Source organism: Eulemur rufifrons, chromosome 16, assembly GCF_041146395.1.
Source record: "Eulemur rufifrons isolate Redbay chromosome 16, OSU_ERuf_1, whole genome shotgun sequence".
NCBI lineage: Eukaryota > Metazoa > Chordata > Mammalia > Primates > Lemuridae > Eulemur > Eulemur rufifrons.
In genome coordinates this window covers 65,616,647-65,637,470 of record NC_090998.1, presented here as the reverse complement: position 1 = coordinate 65,637,470, position 20,824 = coordinate 65,616,647, and the positions used below count along the sequence as shown (strand labels likewise).

The following is a 20,824-nucleotide window of genomic DNA, read 5'->3' as shown; positions in this document are numbered from 1 at the left end:
AGTTCATCATTTTTGATAGGCATACTAGAGAATATTTCTTTCTAATAGTTAGTGTTCCTAAATAATAATAATTATAACAACAGTAGGAAAAATATTACTAATTTATCTATTGAATTCCTACTGCATGTGAGGGAGTATGCTCTGCATTCATTGTTTGTGATCCTAACAATAACCCTTCAAGGTAGGTATTATAGTTATCTTTTTTGAAAATGCCAAAAATGAACTTCAGAAAGACTAAAATATTCATTAAAAGATAGTAGAACTATGATCTGAAATTAAATTTTTTGGTCTCCAAAGCTCATATTTTATCTTAGAAGCAGGTAAGAATTTTCACATAGAAGATGCTCTCATTTAATTAGTTTTCCCCCCTTTAATGTTCTGGAGCAGCATAAAAAGAGATGGAGGAGGAACCTAGAGATTAAAAATAGATTTGAGCGACATATCAATTAGTCACTATATGTGGACCTTTTTTCAGTTGAAACAACCATACTATAAAAAGAAAAGCGAGTTCAGAAAATACAAATACTGATTATGGACATTTGATGATACTAAGAAACTATTACTATGCTAAAAATGAGACAAAGAATTTTTAATGTACTGCAAATATGTGTTCATAGAATATAAAATTATCAGGAGAAGGAGACTTTTCAATATTGGCTTAAGAGGGTTTTCATTAAATAAAAATTATAGTACTTAACTGGTTTCATTTTACTTTATAAATTTTCTTAGTTTATGTCATCTTCAATGTGAATTTTTGATTCAGTGTAAAATATCATAGTGTATTCATGGCTCAATTTCTGTCAAGCTATTGAACCAATGCAAATTTTTAAGGTATAATAATGTTAACTTGAGGAATAATTAAATATTTTCGTTCTATTTTTTTTTTTTTTTTAGGTTTATGGAAGACCTAAGAGATATGCTAGGCTTTGCTCCCAGCAGATATTACTACTATATGTGGAAATACATTTCTCCTTTAATGCTATTATCATTGCTAATAGCAAGTGTGGTGAATATGGGATTAAGTCCTCCTGGCTATAATGCATGGATTGAAGATAAGGTAAAATACAAAATAAAGAAGTTAGATTTAAAAGGGTATACAAAAAGCCATTTTAGAAGGATTTGTCTTTTGTTTTCCTCACAGTATTTTTTGTTGCTTAATGAATGGTGTTGCTTTTATGGAAGGATCCTGAGATGTTTTTTACCCTAACCATCTATTACTTTTTAAATACATTGTGAATTTCCTTAACACGTGGGAAATACTGACCTTGTCCTTATTAAAGCAGATTTAGTCATTTTAACATTGTTGAACCAATAAATTACTGGGCCTTTGACTCTAGAAAATATTAATCTAAACTCCAGAGATATTGTTAATATGTAATTTATTACATTGTATCCCAGATACTATGTAACAATCAAAATATGTATTAACCATGTAAACATAATTTTAAATAAGCAAATATTTAAGTAAAGTTGTATTTTAACTGTTTTATATTAGCAATGACTATTTTCATTTCTGTTCATGAACTGCATTAGCCACTTAATATAATCATGAGATATATATTAGCTGTTATAAAATCACAATGCTTATTTTTCAGAGATACATTTGACCTTTACTCTGTGATCAATTATTCTATATAATAATAAAAAAGTCACAACTGAGGCATAAACTAGTCTGTTATCTCTTACCAAATCTCTTGGGGCTGGATGTGCTTCAAAATTAAGATTTTCAGAGTTTAGAAAGATATGGCGCAAGTTAACAGTTAATCTATTGCTTAATAACAGACTACCCCAAAACTTAATGACTAAAAGCAACATTGATTTATTATTTCTTAGGGTTCTCTCTGGGTGAGCTGAGCAGTTCTTCTTTTGGTCTTGCCTGGGCTAACTCAAGCAGTTGCATTCAGCTTGGAGACCTGAGCTCGCTCTCTCTAGGTCGTCATTCATTCTTGGCTTCTTCCAAGCATCATGGACTCAGGGCAGCATTCTAAGAAATTGCAAGGCCTTTAACGCTTAGTCTTGGAAGTCGGTGCATGTCACTTCCACTGCTTTCTATTGGTCAGAGCAAGTCAGAAAGCCAGCCAAGTCTCTTGGCTTACAAACCTGAGACAAATATTTTTTTTGATTTGTGTGCAGAGAATAGTGGATTATTAATAATTATTTTTTTTTTTGCCTTTAACAGGCATCTGAAGAATTTCTGAGCTATCCAACATGGGGAATGGTTGTCTGTATTGCTCTGATGGTCCTCGCAATACTCCCTGTCCCAGTAGTCTTCATTGTTCGTCGCTGCAACCTCATAGATGATAGTTCTGGTAATTTAGCATCTGTGACCTATAAGAGAGGAAGGGTCCTGAAAGAGCCTATAAACTTAGAGGGAGATGATGCAAGCCTCATTCATGGAAAGATACCGAGTGAGATGTCATCTCCAAATTTTGGTAAAAATATTTATCGAAAACAGAGTGGATCACCAACTCTGGATACTGCTCCTAATGGACGGTATGGAATAGGGTACTTGATGGCAGATATGCCAGATATGCCTGAATCTGATTTGTAGCTGGGGAGAAACCCAGCGTGTTTTGTTTGGTTCATTTTCATCAATGAACATTGGCTCTATTAAGAGAAGCATTAGGCTTCACTTATCAGAGGGCGATCTCAGGTGTTCCATGGCTGTGATCTCTAATCCTAACAGTATATGTCAATTCAACTAGAGCATTCCTTTGGATTCTTTGGTTTACATTTCTGCAGAAAAGGTTACAGACGAAGCTTACAATGACTGAGGTCCATGTTTGTCAGGATTTTTAAAAGTACTTTTGGTGTATTTTCAAGTATTTCTATTTCTAAAACAGGTATTACCTCAGTTTCTAATAATTTCTGGGTTTAATAATATTGGCAATTCAAAAATGGTATACCTTAAAATTTATAAGTTTGCCTTCAGGGTAACTTCCAGTATTACAATGAGCAGATCTGTAATTTGGTGCCTCAGCACATTTTCATGAATATATTGTGTAGATAGGCTGTAATTATTTTGGTAGTATTGATACCTTCTTAGGCAATTAGCTGAAAAAAACTGCAAAATATTTTCCTATGTAATAGCTGTATAGAGCAATAGTATCAAAGAATAAGAAGGCACTAATGCTGGGATGAAAGGTAAAATTCACAGGTGACTGAGAATCATGTGAGTGATGGCTGTATATTTTGTGTAAAATATATGTGTGAAAATGATCTATGAGTGAGTCACTTAGCACTCTCAAGAATTATGCAGATTCTGCATTTTTCTTATGCCGTGTGCCTAGAAACCTACTTGATATTTATTGTGGCTTCAAGATTACTCATAGTATATTTATATAATATACCTGTAATGTATATAGATGTATATTAGTACTTTTAAGTACTGATTTGAAAACTTGAAGCAAGATGGCATTTTATTTCATATACTTCTGTTTTGCTTCTGTTTTATGCAAATATAAATCCTTTTTTAAGTGATTGTTAAAATTGTATGGCATTACATTTTAATCTACAAATAAACAAAGTTTAAAAATGATGTTTGTTTCTCACGTTGATTTTCCTTGTATCACCTGAACTGGATTATCTTGCATTTCAGTCATTTTATAATCGTTAATCATCGCGTTCCATATGGGATTAAGAGAGCGATTAAAAGAGCTACCACCACTTTAGAGACAAAGGAAACATAGAGTATGATGGTTAAATGGTGCTCTAACGTAGTCTCATGATTCTGGAAAAAATACTTATAGTCTCCCAAGAAACCATGTGTAATGTTGGCTGCTTGCTGGGTCACTATTATCTTTGAGGTGAAAAAAATTGTAATTGTTTAAAAAATGGAATTGTTGCATATGTGAAATTATATAAAGCAGAGAAACTCTATTGGGTGCTACCTAGTTAAAAGTCTTTTATTTATAATTATCCTACCACCAAATCAGTTACATTTTTAAAATAATGATGGACACAGCAGAAAAATACACCATGTCCACTGATTTATTTTGTCCAAATATTCTTGCTGTGATATAGATAAATTCTAACAGACTGAATCATAGCATTTAAGTATTAATTCTAGTGATTAGAGTTTTTAATTGTTTTACATATTCATGTATATTGTTTTATATAACTTTAAAAATTTTTAAAATACATAATATATGCACATTATACAAAACTCAAAAATTATGACAATTCAGTTAAAGTAAGTTTCCCACCCAACATTTCTCTTTGTCACCCATTGCCATCCTTGAAGGCAACCACCATTACCAGTTTGTTATGTATCCTTCTGGAAATGCCATATGCATATACGATATAGTACATAAATGACAGCATTCTGTATTTTCTGCATCTTACTTTAATGAATAATTTATTGTGGGTAGTATTTCATACGAAGATTTATAGATCTGATTCCTTATTTCAGAAGTTGAAGTAATATAAGTTTTATTTTTGATTTTTTAATATTACTTTTTTCTTTTCAATTATTATGAGTATATAATAGTTGTATATCTTTGTAGGATACATGTGACATTTTGATACAGGCACACAATGTGAATTAATCAAATCAGGGTAATTAGGGTATTCGTCACCTCAGGAGTTTATCATTTCTTTGTGTTAGGACAATTCCAATTCTACTCTTTTAGTTATTTGAAAGTATACCCAAATTTATTGTTGATTATAGTAACTCTGTTGTGTTTTCAAATATTTCTTATCCTATCTAACTATATTTTTGCACCCACTGACCATCCCCACTTTATCCTTCCTCCCTGCTACCCTTCCCAGCCTCTGGTAATCATCATTCTACTCTCTTTCTCTATGAGATCAATTGCTTTTTTAATATTTAGCTCCCATGTATGAGTGAGAACACGCAAGATTTGTGTGGATTCATCCCAGGGATGCAAGGATGGTTCAACATATGCAAGTCAATCAATGTGATACATCATATCAATAGAACAAAGGACAAAAACTATTTGTTTATTCTTGTGTTGAAGCAATATTTTCTCTTATAAGCTACCCCAATATTAAAAGGTTTCTAGCAAATACTTTACCTGCCAGCCGTTAATGTAACACAATAATGCACTGTCAAATAGCATTATTCCCCCCTCTCTCTCACCATGAGTGATCTTTAAAAAAAAAAAATGTATATATTTATGGTGTACAACAGACTGTTTTGATATACACATTATTATTCCTACAGTTAAGGAAATTAAGCCGTCATCTTCTATAGTTCCTTTTCTGTGTGGTAAGTGAGCCTAAAATCTACTCTCTTAGCAAATTTTCAGTATAAGATATAATATTATTAACTGTAGTCCTTATGCTTTACATTAGATCTCCAGGGTTATTCATCATACATAACTGTAAATTTGTACCTTTTTACCTTCTCCCCATTTCCTCCCCTCCCAGCCCTTGACAACTTTTTGTTCTTCCTATTTCTATGTATTTGACCTTTTTTTTTTTTTTTTTTTTTTTAAGATTCCACATGTAAGTGAAGTCATGCAGTATTTTTCTTTCTGTGTCTGGCTTATATTACTTAGCATAATATCCTACAAGTTTATCCATGCTGTTGGAAATGGTGTTACCTCCTTTTTTTTTTTTTTTTAAGACTGACTCATACTCCATTGTGAATATATATCAAAATTTCTTTATCCATTCAACTGTTGATGGTGACTTAGGTTGTTTTCATGTCTCAGCTTTTGTAAATAATGCTGCTATGAACTTATGAGTGCACATATCTCCTTGAGGTGCTCATTTCACTTCCTTTTGGTATAATCTACAATTTGGGTATTTGCACTAGGAAATAGGTCTCCATCTTTCTATTCACAGAGTAATAATGCAAAGAATGCAGGAATCCTATTTTTGATTTTGAAGAGAATTTAAACCCCTTCTTATGCCTTCACTTGGCAGATGAGGAAATTATGTCAAAGAAGTTAAAACAAAATGAATAGGGTTCTCTTCCTTTTCCTCTTTTTATGCAGTGAATTCTTCAGCTGGTCATGCATTTATTGATTTATTCACACTTTTTTTCATCATCTAACTAAAATTCTACCTTAGTATTAAACCAAGGCACCATTATATATTAATATTATAGACTATAAATTTTATTCATCTTTTCCTCATTTTATCCCTTTTGCCAGTGAGATCCCTTACCTCCCCTTTCCCATGCAATGTAGTATCTAATCAATAAAAGTAATTTGGAGTATTCTTCTCTATACTCTAAAATTTGAGGCTCCTGATCTTTATATTACTTGTCACTACTTCTATAAACTCTGGCCTAATCTTGCACCTGGATGTGAGGTAGCCAAGAATTATCCACCTTTAAATGGAAAGAGGCTATGGAGTGTGACAGGAGGGCTAATTCAGTGCTCTGGAGTGAAATAAAAGAATGTGGGAGAAAATGTACTCAATATTGGCTGTTAGAGTCATAATAAGGGAGGGAATGCAGTGGTCTTAGGGTGTATTTTCATGAAAGTATATTTGCATTTCTATGTGTTTATGTGTATGTGCATTTTTTTATGCGGAAGTTACTTTTTTCATCAAATCCTCAAATGAGTATGTGATCCTAGAAAGTTCAAGATCAAGTCATAGTGTTTCTTAACTATAATTATGCTTTCAATCACTTGTGTCCTTTTAAAAGCCAAATTTCCTAACCTACTGAATTAGAATCCTTCTGGGTTTGGGAGCAGGAAATGAGTAATTTTTTATAAACTTCAGAGTTATTCTAAAGTGCATTCTTGGTTAAGAATTGTGGGTACTAAGAAAATGAAAAGAATGACAAGTAAAATATTAATCCTGCATAATCCTTTGGATATGGTTTGTCCCCATCAAAACTCAAGTTGAAACTTGATCCCCAGTTTGGCAGTGTAGGGACGTGGGGCCTAGTGGGAGGTGTTTGGGTCAGGTGAGTGGATCCCTCATGAATGGTTTGGTGCTGGTTCGTTCTCAAGGTAGTGAGTTCTCACTCAACATAGACTGGATTAGTTCTCACTCTCATTCTTATGAGATTGGATTAGTTTTGAGGGAATAGATTAGGGCCCAGAAGAGTGGGTTGTTAGAAAGGGAGGTTCCTCCTCCTGTTTGGTCCCTCTTTGTACATGTCTGCTTCCCATTTGACTTTCCACTATGTTGTGACCATCACAAAAGCCATCATCAGAAGCTAAGCAAATGTCGCTACCACACCTCTTGAACTTCCCAGCCTGAAGAACTGTAAGCTAAATAAACTTCTTTTCTTTATAAAGTACCCGGTCTTGGGTATTTTGTTATAGCAACTCAAAATTAACTAAGACAAATCTTATTTGTCTTCTATCAAATAGAATGAAAATGAAAGTGCTATAACCATGATAACCATGATAATGGGGGGGGGGTTATTTTGGTGAGGAGAAGGTGGAATTAATAATAAAAAAAGTCCTTCAAAATTTAAAATATTTTTCCATTTTTGAGCTTATTCTGTGGTCACTGTGTTTCCTGAACACTCCCCAAATAAATTCATATCTATATTGGTTAAGCATGAATAAAATCAATATCATTTATAGCAATTACATGGATTTTTTTTCCCCATAAATTTAGTTGTAAACTGTTTTGAGCCTTAAAGTTTTGACAAAATGGGAAAAATCATGAAACTCTAGGAAACTATTAGAAATATTAAAATAACACTTTCCATAAGCTATCTATTACTGAGTGTAGCAAATTTTTCCCTTCATAATTTGGAACTGAAGTGAAATGTTCCATATGTTATTTTGCCTCAAACTGACTCAAAAATTGACTCAGCTTCTAGTTATTATGACATGTACTTCTACCTAAAACTTTGTCTTAAGAATGCTTCTCATGTGGCAGTAAAAAGAAAAAAAGGACTTAGACATTATCTTGTCCCAAATTCAATGCCCTTTGGATTCGACTATTGCTTTAACACACCACAATCATTCTTAGCACTATGATCAAAGCACACACCACCACAACCACTACCACCACCAAAATCCAAAACACCTGATTTACTTGAATGGCAAGAAATGTGCCACGTGGTGCCTGTGCAATATGTGTGGTACCATGTAAATAAAAGAAGCCATGCTCCATAGATGAATGATGATATCCTAACTGCTATTCTTTTTCCATCAATTACCTTTTCAAAGTACATTCAATTGCATAGTACAGAGGATAAAGTCTCTTTAGAAGAGATTGACATTTATTTTTCTAAAAATAGAATTTTCTCAGGAAAATATCATTATACTAGTTGCAAAAATATATTGTTTCAGTGTTCATTACAGGAATGCTTGTAAAAAGCAAAAAAAAAAAAAAGCAGAACATGATACCCCAGCATATCCTCACCTGAAAATATAGAATAAACCTTAAAATTTTCAAGCATGGTAGCAATGTGGCATTCATTTGATCTGCTTATCCCTAGCTTCTATCTACATTATTGACAAGGTCAACAGAATTCATAGCTTCAGATGCCTGTTATACTCTCTCTCTCTCACTCTCTCTCTCTCGTCAGAAATATGCCTTTTTTCCCACCTTTATTCTAAAGCTTTGTTTTAATTTGAGTCAATATTAAAAGGATCAGTATGTGAAGATAGGAGATCAGTTAAATCAATATCTGAAAGAACTGAACAATGAAGAAAGCCTTTCTGAGCAAGAAGGGAACATGGATGTCCCAATCTCTGCTAAACAAATCAAATAAAAGTTTACTCACTCTATACTTTCTTGAACCACTTTTGAACAGAATCATTTGAATTCAGCCTTTTTGTAAACACTTCTACTAGGAATTTAATCATAACAATCCTTTTGTTCTGAGTTCCTATATGAAGTAATGCAATGTTGACATAGATAACCAACTAACTAGCCAACCAACCAGTGAGTCTAAATAAGAATGTCTACTCTTCATTTTTGCCTTTTTCTTTCTCTCTCTCTCTCCCCACCTCTTTCTCTCGACATAGTCTCACTATTTTGCCTACTTTGGAGTACAGTGGCTATTCAGAGGCATGATCTTAGCATACTATATACTAAAACTCACACTGGCTTTAAGTGATCCTTCTGCCACAGCCTACCGAGTAGCTGGGACTACAGGCACACACCACTGTGCCCAACCCTGCTCTCCATTTCTTTAGCCAGATGAGGCTACTGGCAAACTGGTTCTAGGACTTAGCTTCAGAAAGGTAAATCTAATTATTTATGTAACATACACTTTGATATCACAATATGGAATTTATTTTCTATTTATTTTTCTTTTGGGGGGGACAGCGTCTTGCTCTGTCACCCAGGCTAGAGTGCAGTGGCATCATCATAGCTCACTGCAACTTCCTGGGCTCAAGCGATCCTCCTGCCTCATCTTCCCAAGCAGCTGGGACTATAGGTGCATGCCACCATGCCCAGCTAATTTTTTTCTATTTTTTTTTTGTAGAGACAGTGTCTCACTCTTGCTCAGGCTGGTCTCAAACTCCTGGCCTCAAATGAACCTCCCACTTTGGCCTCCCAAAGTGCTAAGATTACAAGTGTGAGCCACCATGCTCCACCTCTATTATGTTTTTACTTTACAACTCTTAGTCATAATACCTCACATCCATAAAGCACCGAGAGTATTCTCTCATCCAAAACTGTTTCACTTTTATTTTTTTCCCAACTCTTAATAAAATATATATATTCAAACAAATCTTAACCTGACAAGTACATAAATCTACCTTCTGATTAAACTCGACAGATTCATTCCAATAGCAAAAACAGCACACCCATTTGCCATCACTTTATTGTTTATTTACCTTTCTGTGCTCTTTTAGACAATACAGTATAAGTTAATAATAGTGTTAACTATTATTTTCAACCTATCCCTAGTTTTTCTGTTAACCAATCGTAGTTTAAACATTAAAATGAGTATTTTTACCCACCCTCAAACTTAATTGCTTAACTATTATATTTCAATTTTGCACTAAACATACTACTGTAATTCTGACAGGTTTAAATTGGGCACATTATATGACAAAGAAATTTGTAAAAATTATATATTGACAGATAGGCTTAAAGAAAAAAGAAAATTATACAAATAAAAAATTTAAAAATATTTTGTAGTCAGGAAATTAACAAAGAAGAAAAACAATAAGTGAACAGAATAATGAATAACGAATTTAATCATATTATTTAAAACTTATTTATATGTCCACCTCAACCAAGAGTAAAACACGGAGTAAAACCAGAGTGTCATTCTCGTATCTTCCATAAGAGGGCAGTAGCACATTTCCGTATGAATAGGTTTTCAAGTATTTTCATTTCTGCTTGTCCAAGTAACAATTGGTGCTTTGGAAGGTATATGTTTATGTAAGATCTTGGGCTATTTTTTTTTTTTTTTTTGCCTTAAAGCTTTATTTTACATACCTGTACTACCATGTAATTTAAAAATAAAATGTATTTTCATTTCTATGTAGAAATAAAACCTTCATAAAATACGGAAAGACCAACATTACTGATTCTTAAAAATAAAATATACATAAAAAAATCATTAAACATGTTTTCTTAAATGAAAGTAAGTATCAAAAAAATTGACATAATGTACTGATATTCCATTACAATTGTGGACATTAGTAAGCTATTTTGAAAACATTTTTATTGAAATATAAGTAGTTAAAAAGATGAGTTAGCCAGTTTTTCTATTATTGTGTATGCATATGTGTGTCTATTAGTGTGTGTAAAGTTCCATGAATTATCTTTGAAAATAAATAGAACCTCTTTCTAATACGTAGGCTAACAAAATAAATTTATTCACATCAGTTGAATAAATATGCTTAAAAATCTGCAATATTTTTCATTGCTGTTAATCACATTTCTCAAGAAAAAATCTTCATATAGTTTAATAGTAACTGTACAGTGTATGATTATGATTTGGGGGATACATAAATTCTTGCAGAAAATAAATCTGAAGAGTGATAATGCTAATATTAACATGAATAGAACTTGACAGCAACAATAATAGTACCAATAGTACCCAAAATATATTTCAGCAAGAACAAACATTTTTTGACTAAGTGTTTACTACATGCCAGATAAAGCTCATGCCAAGAACTTCACTGTTCTGATCTCATTTGTTCTTCATACAATTTCTGTGGGTTAGCTATCTTCATAGTATGACCTCCATTTTAAACCTGAGGATTAAAATCTGTTCCCCAAGTTCACAGTGCTAGTAAGCGGCAGAATCACATCTCAAAGAATCTGAGATCTTAACCAGTTTGCTGGAGAAATGCACCAAAAATTTGACACATTAAAAAAATAAAACATTATAAAAACTAGGTAGTCAATTTTCTTATATTTTTACTTAGGACCTATGTATTACTGTGTGAAAAGGGCCGATTTTAAAGGGTGGTTGTATTTGAGCTAAGACTTCAAGAATGAAATTGAACTAGTTAAAAGACATGGCGAGGTTTCCTCTTTCTTTCTTCCTTTTCCTTCTTTTCCCCCTCCATAGGTGTTGAGCTTTTGCCAGGACTGTTAGAAGATTGGTACATACAATATAGGAGGATCAAGGAAATAAGCAAATAAATCGAGAACCAAGGGAGCCAGGTTTCTCACTGTTAAAAAATGAGAGTTACAGACATGGAAATGGGAAGGCTAGAATTGAAAGTAGCTGTGTGAAATAATTATTTTTAAGAATAAATTATAGATAAGTGGGTTAGAAATAGAGATATATAGGTATGTATGTATATACATATATTTTTCTAAACTCTCTCTGCAGACCAGCCAATAAATAATGATGCTCCATTTGAAATGAGGACAACTAGGACCCTGACTTTGGTTTATAAATATCCTTTAAGGAACCAGGGTTCCTTGAAGAAGTGGCTGACTCCAGGACTTGGACAGGAAAAATACCGGATTGGCTCCTAACAACTTATTGGGCTGGAAGTAAGAAAATGCACAAAGAATGATGGAGATGTGTTAAAGGGATACAGCAACAGCTTTGAATGGGCTTCCACTGACGACATATGGGAGAATTTGAGCAAGAAAATAAACAATGATAGTAACAATTGTAACTTTGAATAAAAAAGAAACCCAAAATCTATACAGACATACATAGATAAATAACTACATATTAAATGGAAGAGAGGGCAAGTTGTCCTTGAGTAGAATACCGATTAATGGGTGTAAAAGGAATGCTGGCATTGGAAAATCAGCATTTGACAACCATAATAGTAATAATTAATTAATGCATGAATCATAAATGGATGGAAAAATTGATGGGTGAAATTGTGATGAGGAACAAGATGTTTACAGAGTGTCAAAATATATTTCTATAAAATATTTTAAAATACTTACGAATTAATACATACATATATTAATTAATCCTACAGTGAAGAAACCTGGCATTAACTTAACCAAATGATAGAAGTTAACACTGCCAGTAATGTGACAATTAGCCATCGTGTACTTTCTGATACAATGTAATGAGGAGAACACAAATCAATATAGAACATACTACAAAGTAACTGGCCTGTACTCTTCAAACCTGTCATGAAAGACGTGAGATACATGAAGAGCCTGAGGAATAGTTTCAGATTCTAAAAGGCTAATGAGACATGGCAATTAAATGTATCATATAGTCCTGGACTGGATTCTATTCCTTTAAACTATATTGTGAGATCTGAAATATCTGAATAGAGTTTATGGATTAGATAATATTTAATCACTATTTTTTTTTTTTAGTCCAAAGGTTTTATTGGGGTTTCATCGATTGAGTGTATCATTGGCTACCTGATTGAACTCAGTCTCCAGCCTCTCTTTCCAGAGGTCAAGCAGCTGAAAGTCCCAACTCTCTAATCACATGTTTGGTCTTCCTGGTGGCCATGGCCAGCCCCTATCACGAAGGGACTATTTAATTAACAGTAATTCCATGATTGTGATTGTTTTACTTTGGTTATGAATGAGAGTATCCTAATCTGGAAAAAGTGTCTATGGAAGTTCTTAGTGCTATCTGGCAATGTTTATGTAAATTTGAAATTATTACATAATACAAAAGAAGTATTTACCAGGGAAAAAGAACAACCAATGCCAAGGTACTAAAGCAAAGGAGGGAAGGAGATGCAGAGGGCAGAGCAGATGCAGTGTAGTAAGGGGAAAGGTGTAGTATTATGAGATAAGGCTTGAGAGATAAGCAGAAGCCCTATCTTGCAGGGCTCCCCTGGCCAAAGGGATTTGGATTTTTTCATAAAAGAAAATGAAGCCCTGAAAGTTTTAAAATAAGTGATTCATGTGGTCCTAATTTTGTTTTCAAAACTATACTTCATACGCTGAATATAAATTGGATTTGTGGTGGTGGGAATGGGGAGAAGTACAGAAGCAGGAGTGAGGCAGGTCCATAAAAGATGAGGATAGTTTAGCTAGTGTGATCACAGTGTAGAGGGAAAGGGAATCTTTTATGAAAAAATTATGCATCCTGTACCTTGAAGCATTTTCAAGTGTTAATTATTAGCTATCAATATGATTACTGCTATTATTCTATCATATTTTAGGTAATTTAATGACAATTCCATAATGGTTCAAAATGCCCATTCCTTAGTTGCTACCTGATGGTTCATAGAACTACAATATTGCAGCATTAAAGATAATTTTAGATGTGACTGCTAGACTCCTAAAACAATACTGTTTTCCAGTATTTTCTGACAAATGTTTACCTGACTCATCCCTAAGAATCCCTAGGACTAGGAAACTTTCGTATTGATTTCAAATAAAAATCAACAAATATTGATCGTTTCTGCTTTTTGCTTATTCCTCCACCTTATTCATATCACTTATAAGAAAAAAGTATGGACAGAATGGTGTGTCATGCATAGGTAATCATAGATAAATGTGATACAGGAAAGAGATATCGATAGATAAATAGAGGCTTTCCAAACCATTGCAAGGCCTGAGAAAAAGGTACTTTTAGGAAATTGAGAAATGAAGGTAGAGCATGGAGTTTGTCACCAGTGACCTCTGCTGCCTGCAGTGCCAGTGTGGGTCATTATCAGAAGGACTCCTGAAAGCCTCAGGAAACCTCCACTAATGACCTCAAACCATAGAACACTGAAGTGGATAATTCTCAGAAGGAATCCCTGTGGCTTCCCCAAATACCCTTCATTTATTGCTTTCCTGCTGTTGCCCACACACCTGCCCACACCTGTGACAGAATTCTCCTTTTCTCCCACCTCCCAAATTTACAAGAGTGTTTCCTACTGCCTTATTGGCAACAGCTGGGTAATCTGGCTTTTAGCTTGTTTCTCCTGCAGTTTTTGGGAGGGCTTTGAAGGAAGAAGATGATACTGAGAATCAGCAAACAATGTCTACTGCATGTGGATTGGTGTTACTCTTTAAGTTCGGTATCCAAATTAATGATTTATTATTATTCTGCACCTGCTATTCAAGTCAGTTGAAGGTGAATGTTTTACCTTTAGTTCTCCAAAATCCCTCATATCAATATAATGAAAAGCAAAGTGAGGAACTTGGGAATCTCTAATCAGGATTATTCAGAAGATTTTTATCAGGATGGCAAAGTTCATTTAGTCACTTTTTGGTTATATTTTGACATACATTTATTGGGAAATAAACAATGGGAATTGTAAACCTAAAGTCAATAATGTATTTGATAATATAGTTCAGAAAGTACCACTTGGTTTAATGACAATTTAGATAATTAGCTGGGTAGATAAATTTTATTCCATTGACAAATATTCACTGAGCAGTTAAATGTGTCAAAAACACTATAAGGTGTTGGGGACACAAAAGTTACTAATCAATGATCTTTATCCATTATGCATTCAACATGCCCTTTACTTTCTGTTAGGGTCTCAGCTGGTTGAAAGTCTTTACTTGGTAGTGATTTCAACCTTCATTTCTGAAAGGTCTGAATGAGGTGTGGACCTGCCCCATCTGTCTGTCTGTTTGTATGTTGGTTTGTTTATTTGTTCTTTCTTTTGCTGTAATTTTTAATTATTCTTTCTTTTGCTGTAAATTTTAATTACTTTTACCCGTTGGAATGGAAGAATGAGAAGAGCCCCTCGAGAATCCCATAGTAGCCACACCCCCAATTTATCCTTGTTGATAGGATCCATTGCCTTGGCTACTATACTCTCCTCTTTGCATCATGTTTCCATGGTATTAGTAGTGCAAAATGGCCAAATGCAAAATGAGAAGGTGCAGTTTAACTTCTGATACTACGAAAGAAGTGACGCGCTAGAGTAGGCTCATATGGACTTCCCAGAAACACTGATGTGCATCATTTCCCAACTCTGTATTCAGTGACATCACCTTGGAAGCTTGAAATCAGCTTTTGTGGGAGTATTTACACCACATAAATCAGAAAATTCTACAAATCAGGGCCTGGTATCAACTATTGCTTCATGGCTGGTTACAAAAACAAGTACTGGAGCAGCTAAACCGACGTTCCCCCTAGCATGTTGTAATGCAGTGTGTGTGTGTTTGCGCGAGTGCGCACCAATTACTTTGTCCTTCATTCTTACCTTTATTATTTTATTAAGGATTTTCATGAGTGGTTAACTTTATAAATTAGTCTTTTGATTACAGAATTCTTAGGTAAGGACTAATGAACAGTATCCAGGGATGGAAACTATGACTGAATTTTGTGTCTGCCCCTTTTAGGGAGTAAATGAGAACATCATCATATGTATAAATGATAACCAGATACTTTTAGGCAAAAGGATAAAATAGTTATTATTGTTAAATAGATATTCTCATATATGGATAAAGGTGTGTACACGTGATGAGTAGCAGAAGGGATTCATTGTGCTGGTAATTTATTTTCTCTCATCTCCAAATCCAAACTTCTGTTCTCTGTTCTGTGATGCTAGTGATATTCCTGACAGTGCTGCCCTGACAATAGCTTCCTTCCCAAAACAGCCTCATGATATCCCCTTAGAGCTTCCAACTGGATAGAATACTCTCTTTAGAGATCTGGGTCTCATCTTTGCAATGCACTGGATTTGAGCTTCTGAAGTACCAGCACCAGCCAAGCAGCATCTTCCATTGCAAGGCCTATGTCCTAGCTCAGCTGAACTCCTCCTCCAGGCTCCTAAAACATTAGCACCAGTTGGCCTGCTCCCTTTCTAAGATGACCGAATCTTAGCTCTACAGGGCTCCTCTTCTAAACTTCTAAGTTCTAAAACTTTCAACCTCTTCCCTTTTCCCCTGACCTTAAGGATGGTGGCCACTTCCTCCCTGTACTTTCTTTGTGATACCTTTTTTATATTTTGAGTGCACCAATATCTCTTTAAGCAATTACCTATATTAGATTCTCTCTGTTATAGTAGCTAGTGTGGTTTCTGGCTTTTTTTTTTTTTTTTTAACTAGACCTTTATAAACATACTCACTATCACCCAACCAAAATACTTCTAGAAAAATGTTGGATATATGAAGTTGAAAATCTATTTATTTCACTTTATTATCTTTTCACTTTGGCAGAATGGAAGATCCAGGTATTACTTCTACATATATGCATTTTTCTGTTTCACAAGTTTATAAAGTGCTCATAGGAGTCTTAGGTGGTGACCAGAGTCAACAGTGATAAAAAAAAATGATAAGGTATCTGTGATAGCATAAACTGCTTAACATAATGGCACTGATGGAACAGGGAAGAAGAATTATTACAGAAGGGAGAAATTAGAGAAGCAGATGATTAAAGCAAGGAGATGAAGAGATAGAATGGACAAAAAGATTAAACAAAAACAGCATTCCTGGATTTTTTGGAATAATTCCAAAACAATTTTGAAGAAAAATATCAAATGAGTTTTAAAAAATATTTTCCCATTCTACCATATGTTAGCATTTTCACTTGATAAAGAAAAGACCTTTTAACACAAAATGGAGGAAGAACATACTATCAGAATTAATGCCAATCCTTCCCAAGAAGAGACAGCTGGCAACTTAATACTAAACAAAAACACATGCAAACATACCACAGACATTCCTCAAAAATCATTCTCTAGTCCTATATTTGGGAAAGGAAGTAGTTATGTCTTCAACTAAACAGATCAATTGGAAGAAGATTTTGTAAGTGTTGTTTTCCAACTCTTCCATTTCTAAAATGGATTACAATACAATACAATAACTTCTTTACTGATGATGATCTAAAGCTTCAGGACCATCACCCTCCCCATCATAATGTTACAATGTTTTCAACGGAGCTGTTGACATACAAAAGGCCACACTTCACCTTGGAGGCTAGGGGAAGAAAAACAAATTTACAAGTGTTATTGTTTTAGACCTAAGGTCAGAGATGACACCATTTTCTGTGCTAAAACCCAATGTATTTTTTTTATTATATAATTTTCAAGCATACATAAGGAAAAGTGAAGGATAATAATAAATCCTCATGTACTCCTATTCAGTAAACTTTAATAATTATAAAAGATTTGCCAATATCATTTAAGTTGATTCCATAACTTCTTTTCTGGAATGTTTTAAAGCAAATCTCAGGTATATAATTTTAATTTGGTTCTTGTAAAAGAAACAAAAGTTACACAGAGGCAGAAGTCAATCCACTATGCTTCTTTATTATTTACTCCAAAGCAGTATTAAACACATTCAGGTTCTATCTCTGCATGTTTCAGCCCTTAGTCATAATTAAAATGACTCCTTCTCTTCCTCCTTCTTTTCTAAAACTCCGAGCAGTTCTGGGTTTCCCACAGAGGGAAGTTTTGGTGTTGCTTACAACCAGGTGATTGTTGCAAAGTAAAGAGGAATTTGGCCACTTTTATGACTTCCACTTGGTCAGAAACAATGGGTCATGGTAACAGGGGATCATAATTCTATCACCTCATTTGAGATGGGTTCAATGAACAGGTGGTGCTTTTTTTATTCTCTAAGAAGAACACTAAAATAGCAATCAATCATCCCACATTGCTTGCATTATGGTTAATTTTATCTTTTTGGGGGAAAGTTCATGTAGATGTTAAGGTCAGTTATCAACAATCAAAATTTCCTCATCCCACCTACATCCTGTGAGAATAAGGGAAAAAATGTCTTTCCTCTTATGATGAGTGTTAGGGAAACTCCCATGTTATTAATATTATGAATCATTTAACCAAGGGATTTTCAGAAGAGTCAGACCCCTATGGACAGACTTCCAGAAACTAGTCTCGGTACCCGATGTCAAGGACTCCTCTGTTCTCCATCTGCTGACAGATACTTCCCTGTAAGCTGCTACAGTTTCATTTTTCCCTTTTAGAAAACTCCACTCAAAATGCAGTCCCATCTCACTTTATAATCAGTTCTTTCCCTCCATTACTAAAATCTGGAGCACATAATAAGTGGACCCAAGTAAATATCACAAATCTAAGTCATCCTGTTTAAAATAAATTGCATAAGGAATATAGGGAAGGCTTACACAGAATGGTCTGGATGAGACCTGGGACTTTAGGCATAGCTCACATGTCTGGGTCAGATTTTGGCACTTCCAAGTTTCAGTACCCTCTGAGGTTTCTCCACCAGAATACATTGAAGATGTGTGGTTGTTAATGGGTATTCAGTGTAAAATGTATATGTATACACATATACACATATATCCACACTTGACAAATAATTTTTAAGTTTATATTAAATATATTATATTCTCTATAAGGTACTTTGCCTTCCACATAGACACCAAAGTGTCAACCCTGTGTTCCTCTTTCTAATTCCAAAACCATACCCAAATGGCTACAGGCCAATGAGAAATTATGCTAATTGTGATGCATTTTTCAAGCATATGCCTCATGTGGGTACCTTCTCAAAGAGTTCTTTCAGAAAAAAAAATACCATGTTTACTTACCTTAGATTAGACAGAAGCAAATGGATGTAAGTGAATAGGGTAAGATAAAGATTCCTTATTCTCCTGTAAGTAGCAATCAGTTCTCTAGTAGGTCAAGAATTAGGAAAGGGAAAGGTATGATGTCTTAGTTATATACTCACTGCATTCTCTTTATTTTCTCATCTTATTGTGGACCAGAGAAGACGTCCTCTCAGACTGAGAAAAGGATGGAACACTTGCCCCTAGAATTAATATTAGATGCATGATGATATAATAAACATTCGTTTCTGAATATAAAGATCTTTAATAAACAGTAATTTAAGCCTTTATAATAACAGATTTCAAACTTTACTGTGATTAAAATGACTTATGTAGCTCATTTAAATTACAGCTTCTTAGCTCTCAGAAATTCTAATTTAATAAATCTGAAAAGGGCTCAGTGACTAGCATTATGTTTTAACAAATATCTTTGGGGATCTTGATGCAAAAAAACGGTATCATTTGCTATGAGAAATATTCTTCCACAGAGTATAAGCATATAAAAGAAACTTTAATTAGTACTTGAGAAGAGAAAAAAAGTATAATGAGTATGTATCATATTCCACTAACTCAGATGCACAAATTATATCACTGTACCAAGTGCCCTTAGCTCTGGCATACTGTGAAACACCTGGATCTAAATAAATCTGAGTCCCTTAGATCCACCACACAGCCTTTGACTCATTCTTTCCCCCGGCAAAGACAATTTAGTTTCTCTCCTAAACCCTCAATGAACTCAAATTTCTGAGTGGAAGAAAAAGCAATGTAGACTGGCTGCAAGCAATTTTTGCTTTGCTTCTGAGGCAGTGAAGTCAAAGACACAGCTTGATAAAAAGGGAAGGAAAAATATTAACAATAATGAAAACACACAAATTACCTTAATGAATTATCTTGCCACTTGAGTAAGCCAACTGGTATTGATATCCTTAATCATATTAACAATATTCATACCACTTACAATTTCCATTTGGTATATTTTTGAAATATTTTTTTCTAACTATGAAAATAGTTCATAAACATTATAGAAGTTTAAAAAATATTGAAAAATTATAAAATTAAATAAAACAAGACATAAAACCATGAAGCAGAATTTAATCTGAAAAAAGTTTTACAAGTTCCTCCTAAACAGCCCTAAAATCTCTACACCAAACACTTTATTCCTTCATTTCACAAGCAGAATCCTGAAATAGCTGTAGATGAGGCAATCACACAGCAAAGACTGGTAAGAATAAACATAACATAATGGAGTGTAGAAAATAACAATTGCAGAGATATTTACTTGAGGTTTTATTCTTGCCTGAAAAGATTCTGTTTACCACGGGACACTGGCATGAGTGCCCAGCTGCACTTTTTGGCCCATGTAGTGGATTTCTGAGATAGTTAGATAACTATTCAGTCTAACCTAAGCAAGTAATAGAATTATCTATATTTTTCTATATTATAGAAAAAAACATTTAATTTATCTAAATCTTCAAGTAGTTCCACACTCAAATATAATGTTCCTAAATTTTTATGTAGTAGTTACATATTATTAGTTTTTAATTTTTTGTTTTTAGTTTATTAGATCTCTAACATAATCCTACACAGTTGCCTATTTTGGCATAGATTATAAATCCTCATATTTAGACTAGCCCTTTCCAAGTCTGTTGGAAACTTTTAAAAAATTTTTCCACTTCTAGAGCTCAATTGAATCAGAATCTTCACGGATTAACTTTTGAACTTTTCATTTTTATTAAATAACATGAATAATTCTAGTGTGTGGTCACGTTTGGGAAGTACTGAAATAGGATAAAAAGATGTGGCTGTTACTAAAAAGTTGTTTTTCTTTAAAAATGGTTTTCCAAATAATTTGAACTTCCTTCAAGAACCATTTTTTCCCCAGACAATAGCCTTTTGATTGTTAGTGACTCAAATGAATATATTTCTGGTCTTGCAATGGCTCCATTTTGAAGACAGATTTGAAAACATTATTTAGAATTCCTAAATATAAGTCAAAATTAATTAGTAAATTTCTTACCCCTACAACTTCCACAATACTCAAGAAAACAG

General features: G+C 33.9%; 1 protein-coding gene across 1 annotated transcript in view; it reads left to right on the top strand.

Annotated features, from left to right (window-relative positions):
- Positions 1-4,433, top strand: part of SLC6A15 (solute carrier family 6 member 15) — a 47,902-nt gene extending 43,469 nt beyond the window's left edge. Inside the window, exons 11-12 of the mRNA XM_069490405.1 lie at positions 895-1,057; positions 2,180-4,433. Of these exons, the coding sequence (XP_069346506.1) occupies positions 895-1,057; positions 2,180-2,551 (535 nt within the window). The 3' untranslated portion in view covers positions 2,552-4,433. The remainder of the gene's footprint in view (positions 1-894; positions 1,058-2,179) is intronic.
- The last annotated feature ends 16,391 nt before the right edge of the window (positions 4,434-20,824 follow it).